This window comes from Pagrus pagrus (genome assembly GCF_965226575.1).
Source record: "Pagrus pagrus genome assembly, chromosome: 20".
Classification (NCBI taxonomy): domain Eukaryota; kingdom Metazoa; phylum Chordata; class Actinopteri; order Spariformes; family Sparidae; genus Pagrus; species Pagrus pagrus.
The window spans coordinates 340,001-351,349 of record NC_140207.1 but is presented as its reverse complement, the minus strand read 5'-3'; the positions used below and the strand labels follow the sequence as shown (position 1 = coordinate 351,349).

Here is an 11,349-nt window from a genome sequence, read left to right as displayed (position 1 = left end):
AATAACGCGACTATATAACTTACACAATAACAACTTTATAATTGACACAAAAACACGACTTTATGATAACTTACAATAACATGTTTTTATAACTTACACAACAACACAACTTTGTAACTTACACATAAGATGACTTTATATCTGTTGGAGCTGTATGCAGCCTCTGAGAATGACAGCGGACAGTTACAGTACCGAGGTGTTTTATGTATTTTTATTATTATTATTATTATTATTATTTTAAAGTAACCGCTAACTTATGCTGCTGAACATAGCTGTTGGTCGCTACTTAGCTCCATTAGCCGTGCAGCTAAGTTAGAAGTCCTATTTACTGTATTCCCTGTTGTCTTCTCAGAGGCTTGTTGTTTCGTCCTGGTCTGAACAGTCAGCAGACTGCTAGCTCCATGGCGAGGGATGTAACGCACATTTACTACTATTGGTTACTGTAGACACTGATGAATATCCACAACATGTCCCTTCCAAGAATTTCATAATTCTACTTCAGTCAGGACAGTCCGCCTTCCTACTAAAGAAACATTGTAACCCACAGGACATATAATCATACTAACTGGATCATCCCAACATGTTGCCACGGTCCCCAGAAAGACATTTGGAATTGATTTATTTATAGTAATAATGAAACAGAAACATAATTTAGTTCACATCGAGCCGACTCAGCTCTCAGCTTCTGAAAATGAAATATTGTCTCTTGCAATTCAAAAACACTTCTTGCAGCTGTAAAACAAGTTCCTTCTGTATTGTGTTCTTTAAACTGGTGAAGAAAAATCAACCTGAAGTGTTTTAATGGAACCAGTAACAGTAGAACCAGATCACACTGGTCTTACTGGTGTTGATGGAAACATGGTCGCAGTTGAATGTGTTTGAATTTTGATCCAAATGCTTGAAAAATATGTGAAATGTTTGTTGTTGTGCTTTTTGTTTGTTGTCTGTAATCTGATTACACATGATTGTTTTATTAATGAGATGACATGAGCACTGGCTGCTTCTCATCCTGATCATTAACCATGATATCATCATTGATTAGTATCTATAGAAGAGGATTAGGGCCACAAGGAAAGACAAGTTGTTGTCAGATGTACGGCCGTTCTGACTATTCTCAGGATTTTCAGTTTAAAATCTGGATTTTCAAAATAAATGTGAGAATTTGAGGAAAGAAAAATTCTTTCATGTGGTTTTAATCCTTGTCTGTAGATTTTAAATCCAGTGATTGATCTTTGAATTGATTGGTGATGTTAAGTGCTGCAGTAGTGAGTTGAGCAGACACCCAGCTGATGATTGTTATCTCCCTACATGCTTCTCCTTTACTAATTATTCTGATTGGACAGCTTAACGAGGTAAGACACCTTCTTGGTTTTCAGTTTCTTAACATCCTGTGTTCTTGTCAACTAGATTAGAGACTAGCAGCTAGCTAACGCCCAACACACACATTAGCACTGTAGCTGAATGTCTAACTGATGTCTGTCAGTTTGTATTAGCATTGCATTGGAGTCTCAGAGGTAACCTTCAGTTTGTCTGAAGGATAAACACACACTAATGTTTGTGGTTGAACAAACTTTCTGCTGTTCTGAAGGCGTCTCCTGAGTCCTCAAACACTCCTGAACAAATATTTGACCTTTGTTTGAACTCTTTAACAGAATATTTTAACCTCCCCGAGCAGCAGGAAGTGTGCTTAGCAGTATTTATCTTTAACACAAACAGATGGTTGCCTATGGGACCTGAACGTAGCATTAATGCTAACACACAAGAGACAAACTGAGGCTGAGATTCACCATGTTTCTGTGTGTCCTTCTGTCGCTATCAGCCAGACGAGCATGTTTGTTTGATGGAGAACGTTTCACCGGATTCTGTTTGATTCATGTGTTTCTGGATTGATAATGTTTGAGAGAAGCAGAAGGACCAACGCTGTTTCATACACAGACATGTTTTATTTCACAACACACGTCTGATTAACTCACTATTCAACAACCAGCTTTCTCATCAACGTAATGAGTGTGTCAAGTCAGGCTCAGTCATCATCTCCTCCTGATGATATAAAGTCAGGCTCAGTCATCGTCTCCTCCTGATGATATAAAGTCAGGCTCAGTCATCATCTCCTCCTGATGATATAAAGTCAGGCTCAGTCATCGTCTCCTCCTGATGATATAAAGTCAGGCTCAGCCATCGTCTCCTCCTGATGATATAAAGTCAGGCTCAGTCATCATCTCCTCCTGATGATATAAAGTCAGGTGAAGTCTCGTAGTCCACAGAACATTTCTGGAGCTTCACAGTAAAACAGAGTTGCAGCGTTCTGCTGAACACCTGAAGCAGCTGGAGATGATTTAAAACATCAGATGTCTCCATACAGCTCGTCTGCTGTGATCACAGAGATCACAACCTGATCTGAGGAGACCAGATTTAACCCTCGACATGCGGTCGAGCTTGTGCACCCACTTCAGTTGGTGTGCATGCTAAGACTTTTAGCTGAGCAGGTCCAGTGAAGATAAATATGGTCTCCTCAGATCAGGTTGTGATCTCTTCTCTTCTGCAGACTGTGATCACAGCAGACGAGCTGTATGGAGACATCTGATGTTTTGTTGTTGTTGTTGTTGTTGTTATATTAAGTCAGCCTGGTCGTCTCCATGTTGGTGTGAGGAGGTTTAATGTCTCCAAAAACACCTAGCCACTTGTTAGCAACGGTAAAGTCACATATGGGGTTTTTACTGATGTGTTTTTTGTTGTAGAACATAATGTAAAAATCTCTGAAGCTTGTGTTCACCACAGACTTATTTCAGGGCACTTCTGTTGACAAGAGCAAAACTGAACGGTCACACTCAGATTCACAAAGTGTGTCAGAGCTAATCGCATGCTAGTTAGCATGTTAGCAGAAGTTGATATATTAATGAGATGACATCATCATCAGCTGTCTGTCAGTCATATATATATATATATACATATATCAGTAAGGTTACGGTACAGTGGTGCAGTAGTAGTATGATACAGTATATAGTTGTTGTACAGTGTGAACAGGGACCTTTTTTCTAAACCTCTTGAAGCCATAGAAGACGTGACCTTTGACCTTTTAGGTTTTGGTGGTTTCAGGGAAGCGGTAGCATTAGCATTAGCACTAGCATTGGCACAGACACACACACACAGACACACAAAGATGCACACACACACACACACACACACAGTGAGAGTGCAGTCATTAGTTCATTCCTTCGATTCTTTTCTCTTTTTTTATTTTTTCCTCCCTTTGTTCCTCGCTGTCAATCATGGAGAGCTGGGTGTGTAGTGTGTGTGTGTGTGTGTGTGTGTGTGTGTGTGTGTGACATCACTCACCTCTCAGTTTGATGGATGTCTGGAGCTGTTAGACTCCTGTCACACACACACACACACACACACACACACACACACACGCACACACACATCTGTCTGCAGGCATTTTAATGAGCGACCCAGGAAACCTGCTGTGGATCAAAGTGTGTGTGTGTGTGTGTGTGTGTGTGTGTGTGTGTGTGTGTGTGTGTGTGAGCTCCTTCACCACAGTCTGCAGTCTTGATAGAAACGACAACTCAGAAACACAAAACAGCCACAAAAAGACTAAACATGTACATTTACATTCAGGGCATTCAGCAGACGCTTTTGTCCAAAGCGACTTACAATAAGTACATTTGTCACAAGAAAGAAACAACATATCACCGTCGATAAAGTAGAAAAGATAGAAACAATATTCAAGCCCTCATCAGAGCAAAGTAGCTGCTAATTATCGAGGATACCTTCCATAAGTGCTATGATGTAAGTGCTGAAGGTAGGAACATACAAGTGCATATTAGTCCTTTTTTTTGGGAGGGGGGGGGGGGAGTCATGCTATGCAGGTCGAGGTGAAGTCTGAACAAGTGAGCCTTGAGTCTTTAGCAGAAGATGGTGAGTGACTCTGCTGTCCTGACATTGGTCGGGAGTTCGTTCCACCACTGCGGCGCCAGAACAGAGAAGAGTCACGACTTCGCTGAGCGGCCTTTGTTTGCTCTCAGCGATGGCGGTACCAGCCGGCCAGCTGATGTAGTAGAGCGAAGTGCTCGCACTGGGACGTGTGGTCTGATCAGTGTTTAGACGGGTAGACGGGTGCTGTTCAGTTGACGGCCTTGAAGGCCACCACCAGCATTCTGGATACGCTGCAATGGTTTAGTCGCGGATGCTGGGAGTCCAGCCAAGAGAGAGTTGCAGTAGTTGAGGTGGGAGATGACCAGCGATTGGACCAGGAGTTGCGTTGCTTCCTTTGTGAGGAAAGACCGGATCCTGCAGATGTTGTAGAGGGCAAATCTGCAGGATCAGGCCACCGCGGTGATGTTGGGGGTGCAGGATAGTCCGTTGTCAAAGATCAAACCCAGGTTCCTCGATGAAGGCGATACCGTGACGTCCTCGACAGTGACTGCCAGGTCCATGTGAGGGCAGTCTTTCCCCGGGATGAAGAGGAGTTCAGTTCAGAGGTTGAGCTTGAGATGATGGGCAGTTGTCCAAGCGGAGATGTCTGCCAGACATTCCGAGATGCTCGTGGCAATGTGAGTGTTGGAGGATGATGGGGAAAGGAGAGGAACAGCTGGGTGTCATCAGCATAACAGTGGTAAGAGAATCCATGTGATGTGATTGCAGAGCCTAGTGATCTAGTGTATAATGAAAACAGGAGTGGTCCTAGTACTGAGCCTTGAGGGACACCAGTTTCCAGGGAGCAGGGTTTGGACAAGGAGCCATTCTACATGACCTGAAAGGTGCGTTCTGTCAGGTATGATGTGAACCAGGTTAGAGCAGAGTCAGCGATGCCAAGTTCAGCCAGAGTGGAGAGGACGATTTGGTGGTTGACTGCGTCAAACACAGAGGATAAGTCGAGGAGGATGAGGACTGACGAGTGGGACGAGGCTCTGGTGGCACAGAGCGACTCAGTCACTGTGAGGAGGGCCGTCTCAGTGGAGTGAGCAGTCCTGAAGCCTGACTGATGGAGTTCAAGAAGGTTGTTTTGTGATAGGTAGGAGGACAGTTGGTTGTAGATGGCACGTTCCAGGGTTTTAGAGAGGAACAAGAAAAGAGATACAGGTCTGTAGTTTCGGATGTCAGCCGAGTCTAACGTGGGTTTCTTTAGGAGTGGCTTTATTGTAGCTGTCTTGAAAGGAGCAGGAATACAGCCTGAAGTGAGGGAGGAGTTGATCAGGGTGGTGAGGAAAGGCAAGATGTCGTGTGAGATGTTTTGGAGAAGCGAGGAGGGATCAGAGGGTTGGGGGAGGTGCTTTCTGGGAGGGCATAGGAGTAAATGAGGAGCTGATGTCTTTTACTTTCTTGGGAAAGTAAGTTGCAAAGTCATCAGCAGTGATGGAGGATGGAGGAGGAGCGGTAGGAGGGGTGAGGAGCAGGAGAACATGGAGAATAGTTTCCTGGGGTTGGAGGCAGAGGAGTTGATCTTTGACGGGTAGAAGGCAGATTTGGCTGCTGAACCAGTTAATGTGAAGTCAGACAGGAGGTGGTGGTAGTGAGCAAGGTCATCAGGATGATGAGATTTTCTCCATTTTCTCTCTGCTGCTCGTAGCACCGATCTGTTGGTCCGCAGCGATTCAGACAGCCAGGGAGGGGGGGAGATGATCAAGCTGGTCGGGAGGTGAAGGGACAGAGAGCATTTGAAGGAATAGTTCACCTTAAAACGAAATTCAGTCATTATCGACTCACCCACATGCTGATGAGAAGTCTGGTGTAGTTTTTTCTTCCTCAAAGTGCAGCTGGAGATCCGCGGGGTACCGTCAGGCAGTAAACATCCATATAATGGCTGCAAATTGTGCCTGAGACAAAAAGGTCCATAAAACTACACAAAAACTTTGTAATATTCCTCCATACTGCTCGTCTGCTGCAATCCAAGTGTCCTGAAGTGGCGACATCCAGAGTTTACTCGAAACGTCATTTAGTACATTTTTACAGCCTAAACAGTTATACTGTGTTTGCCTGGAGGCACTCAAGTCTCCCTCGCACTGCGGAAGCCGCACACAAAATGCGAACGTGAACTCGATGATACACACTGGTATTTACATCCAGCTGTGAGCCACCGAGCCACACAAACACAAGAGGGATCTGCCTGCACTAGTGATTTGAAACTTTGAAAGATAAAAAAGGAAAAATGGGATCGCGAGTTCTCGTTTGCGTTTTGTGGCGCGGCTTCCGTAGTGCGAGTGGTGTGGGGGAGACTAGCGTGCACGCTCGAGTGCACCTCCAGGCAAATACAGTATAGTGACTGCTTAGGCTGTAAAAATGTACTAAATGACGTCGTTTGGAGTAAACTCTGGATGTCGCCACTTCAGGACACTTGGGTTGCAGCAGACGAGCAGTATGGAGGAATATTACAAAGTTTTTGTGTAGTTTTATGGACCTTTTCATCTCGGGCACATTATATGGATGTCAACTGCCTGACGGTGCCCCCGCGGGTCTCCAGCTGCACTTTGAGGATGAAAAAACTACACCGGACTTCTCATCATCATGAGGGTGAGTCGATAATGACTGAATTTCGTTTTAGGTTGAACTATTCCTTTAAAGAAGAGGAGAGGGAGGACAACAGAGTGGAGGAGGCTTCCTCAGTGGACAGCAGCGAGAACTGAGAAGACAACAAAACATGAAACAAGACAGTTGGCAGCAGTCTGAGGACACACGAAGCATTTCCTCAAACTGTTTCAAACAAGTCTCAGCTGCATCACGACTGAGACACTGACTGCTGGACACACTGTGGTGTAGTGATGTGTCGTGATGTGTAGTGATGTGTAGTGTAGTGATGTGTCGTGATGTGTAGTGATGTGTAGTGTAGTGATGTGTAGTGTAGTGATGTGTAGTGATGTGTAGTGTAGTGATGTGTAGTGATGTGTAGTGTAGTGATGTGTAGTGATGTGTAGTGATGTGTAGTGTTGTGATGTGTAGTGATGTGTAGTGTAGTGATGTGTAGTGATGTGTAGTGTAGTGATGTGTAGTGATGTGTAGTGATGTGATGTGTAGTGATGTGATATGTAGTGATGTGTAGTGATGTGTAGTGTAGTGATGTGTAGTGATGTGTAGTGTAGTGATGTGTAGTGATGTGTAGTGTAGTGATATGTAATGATGTGTAGTGTAGTGATGTGTAGTGATGTGATATGTAGTGATGTGTAGTGTAGTGATGTGTAGTGGTGTGATATGTAGTGATGTGATATGTAATGATGTGTAGTGTAGTGTAGTGACGTGTAGTGATGTGATATGTAGTGATGTGATATGTAATGATGTGTAGTGTAGTGATGTGTAGTGATGTGATATGTAGTGGTGTGTAGTGTAGTGATGTGTAGTGATGTGTAGTGTAGGTAGTGATGTGTAGTGATGTGTAGTGATGTGATGTGTAGTGTAGGTAGTGATGTGTAGTGATGTGATGTGTAGTGATGTGTAGTGATGTGTAGTGTAGGTAGTGATGTGTAGTGATGTGATGTGTAGTGATGTGTAGTGATGTGTAGTGTAGGTAGTGATGTGTAGTGATGTGTAGTGATGTGATGTGTAGTGATGTGTAGTGTAGGTAGTGATGTGTAGTGTAGTGATGTGTAGTGTAGTGATGTGTAGTGATGTGATGTGTAGTGATGTGTAGTGTAGGTAGTGATGTGTAGTGATGTGTAGTGATGTGATGTGTAGTGATGTGTAGTGTAGGTAGTGATGTGTAGTGTAGTGATGTGTAGTGGTGTGATATGTAGTGATGTGATATGTAATGATGTGTAGTGTAGTGTAGTGACGTGTAGTGATGTGATATGTAGTGATGTGATATGTAATGATGTGTAGTGTAGTGATGTGTAGTGATGTGATATGTAGTGGTGTGTAGTGTAGTGATGTGTAGTGATGTGTAGTGTAGGTAGTGATGTGTAGTGATGTGTAGTGATGTGATGTGTAGTGTAGGTAGTGATGTGTAGTGATGTGATGTGTAGTGATGTGTAGTGATGTGTAGTGTAGGTAGTGATGTGTAGTGATGTGATGTGTAGTGATGTGTAGTGATGTGTAGTGTAGGTAGTGATGTGTAGTGATGTGTAGTGATGTGATGTGTAGTGATGTGTAGTGTAGGTAGTGATGTGTAGTGTAGTGATGTGTAGTGTAGTGATGTGTAGTGATGTGATGTGTAGTGATGTGTAGTGTAGGTAGTGATGTGTAGTGATGTGTAGTGATGTGATGTGTAGTGATGTGTAGTGTAGGTAGTGATGTGTAGTGTAGTGATGTGTAGTGATGTGATGTGTAGTGTAGTGATGTGTAGTGATGTGTAGTGATGTGATGTGTAGTGATGTATAGTGATGTGATGTGTAGTGATGTGTGTGATGTGTAGTGTAGTGATGTTGATGATGTAGTGATGTGTAGTGTAGTGATGTGTAGTGTAAGTGATGTGTAGTGATGTGATATATAGTGATGTGTAGTGTAGTGATGTGTAGTGATGTGATGTGTAGTGATGTGTAGTGTAGTGATGTGTAATGATGTGTAGTGTAGTGATGTGTAGTGATGTGTAGTGTAGTGATGTGTAATGATGTGTAGTGTAGTGATGTGTAGTGATGTGTAGTGAAGTGATGTGTAGTGAAGTGATGTGTAGTGATGTGTAGTGTCTTGATGTGTAGTGATGTGTAGTGTAGTGATGTGTAGTGATGTATAGTGAAGTGATGTGTAGTGAAGTGATGTGTAGTGATGTGTAGTGTCTTGATGTGTAGTGATGTGTAGTGATGTGTAGTGTAGTGATGTGTAGTGCTGTGTAGTGTAGTGATGTGTAGTGATGTGTAGTGAAGTGATGTGTAGTGATGTGTAGTGTAGTGATGTGTAGTGATGTGTAGTGATGTGAGTCTGTCCTTGTTGCTGATGTGTTGTTCAGAATGTTTTAGCTGATGAGGTGAAGCAGTGATTTGATATTTCCTGATGCTGTTGTGTTGCGCTGTTTGTTTGTTTGTAGCACAGAGTGAACGTGTTGTCTCACAGTGTTGAGACGCCTCCGGCTGCTCTCTGAGCCTCTTTCTCATAATTGGACTTAATCATCTGCTCTGACCATAAAGCTCAGTCCTGTGTGTGTGTTCAGGGAGAGAACAGGAAATCAAACACATCCTCTGCATTATTCATGAAGGCGTTCACTGAGTTTCATCACTCTCGATCTGTTTTCCTTTAAACAAACTGTCTTTTTGTCTTTTCAGAGTTTTTTCGAGGGACAGTCTGCTCCGTGGGATTCAGCCAAGAAGGACGAGAACCGCATGAAGAATCGCTACGGAAACATTATCGCCTGTACGTACCCACCTGTCACCTGCTGTCAACCTGTCTGATGACAGGCTCATGGGCACTGCGGCAGTCAGACAGATCATTAACAAGACTAACGAGGTTAGATTAACTCTGTGAGTGAGGCTGGGAGAACACCGCGTCATGACTGAGCCGATAACCAGTCCCATAGGGTTCTGCCACTGTTTTCTTACAGAACATATATTCTTCTACATCCGCCCCGGATCATTGGACAGCAGACCTTCTTCAGTTCACTACACCAACACCGTCACACCAACACGTCACACCAACACCGTCACACACACAGTGTACGAATGACGAGAAGAAATACTTTCTCTTTCCCCTGTGGGATATTTTTCACGTACACACTGAGGACCTGTAGACGTTCGTTGATGACATGTTCATGTCCCAGGTCATGTGGAACATGTCTCAGGTCATGTGGAACATCAACTCTGAAGTGACAGTGAGAGCTCCAACGGGACAGTGTCAGCAGCAGGACTGTTGTTGTCCAACAGTAAAACATGGTCGTCTGAACATGGAACTCTACCTGAGACTAGTTGGTGCTAACCTGTGACTAGTTGGTGCTGACCCGTGACTAGTTGGTGCTAACCTGTGACTAGTTGGTGCTGACCCGTGACTAGTTGGTGCTAGCCTGTGACTTGTTGGTGCTGACCTGTGACTTGTTGGTGCTGACCTGTGACTAGTTGGTGCTAACCTGTGACTAGTTGGTGCTGACCTGTGACTTGTTGGTGCTGACCTGTGACTAGTTGGTGCTAACCTGTGACTAGTTGGTGCTGATCCGTGACTAGTTGGTGCTGACCTGTGACTTGTTGTTGCTGACCTGTGACTAGTTGGTGCTGACCTGTGACTAGTTGGTGCTGACCCTTGACTAGTTGGTGCTGACCTGTGACTTGTTGGTGCTGACCTGTGACTAGTTGGTGCTGACCTGTGACTTGTTGGTGCTGACCTGTGACTAGTTGGTGCTGACTTGTGATGTTTCTGTCTACTAAGTGTAATAATAAGCTGGATGGTGTCGCTGGTCCTGACCATGAAAAACAAGAGAATATTGAAAGGAGTCTGGTGCACGCTCTGCCTGCCTGTCAGTGTTCATATCTGCAGCAACAGAACCACAGAACCTGGATCACTGTCGGTTCCACTAACTGTCTCTTCACTGATGGTGTGTTTGTTGTTGGTTACATGTTCACATCCAGCAGCTTCATGTTCATGAAGTTATATGAACCATCACAGCTTCACTGAGGTTTGATACGAGTGTCCGTCAGCAGATACACTAAACAACGTTACTGAAACTGCCAAACAACAAGTCCCAAGTCAGGACCAAGGAGTCACAAGTTAAGCTCCAAGTCAGGATCAACGAGTCACAAGTTAAGCTCCAAGTCAGGACCAGCGAGTCACAAGTTAAGCTCCAAGTCAGGATCAACGAGTCACAAGTTAAGCTCCAAGTCAGGACCAACGAGTCATAAGTTAAGCTCCAAGTCAGGACCCGCAGACCAGCAGACCAGGACTTGTTAAGCTGGAGGCTTCGTCTATTTGTTTGTGTTGTTTAAGTTCAATCTGTGATGTTCAGGATCATCTTCAGATGATCTTTGTGAACGTCTACGAGCCTCCTCAGGAACACTGTTACCTCCCTGGTAGATCGTTTCGGGGTAACACTGCACTTTTGTGCTGTTGGACCTGTTGCTATGACGACTGCTGCGTGGATCCAGACTCGAATCAAGCTAAGTCAGCGTATGAAGAGCAGGACGGAGCTCAACGTGTCAGACGGGCGACACGAAGCTGCCGGAGCCGGTTTGTTGTTGGTTTTTCACCATCAGGCTGATCTCACGTCAGTTTTTATCATCGCACAGCTGCAGGTCTCAGAAACACATCACTGAACTGCTGAAGCTAACGTGCTAACGTCCCAGAAAGTTAGTGTTGACAGCTGCTCAGTTTCAGCTGCCGGCTAACATCAACACACACACACACACACACACACACACTGTCCTGGGGTGGGGTAATTATGCTAATGAGGTGTGATGGAGCCAGCTGGGAGCTACGGTGGCCTGCAGGGACACTCTTCATAAT

At 44.4% G+C, this 11,349-nt stretch overlaps 1 protein-coding gene across 1 annotated transcript in view; it reads left to right on the top strand.

Annotated features, from left to right (window-relative positions):
- LOC311249261 (receptor-type tyrosine-protein phosphatase mu-like) overlaps positions 1-11,349 on the top strand; it is a 157,572-nt gene that overhangs the window by 124,358 nt on the left and 21,865 nt on the right. Inside the window, exons 25-26 of the mRNA XM_084340158.1 lie at positions 1,344-1,352; positions 9,189-9,276. Coding sequence (XP_084196284.1) covers positions 1,344-1,352; positions 9,189-9,276 — 97 coding nt within the window. The remainder of the gene's footprint in view (positions 1-1,343; positions 1,353-9,188; positions 9,277-11,349) is intronic.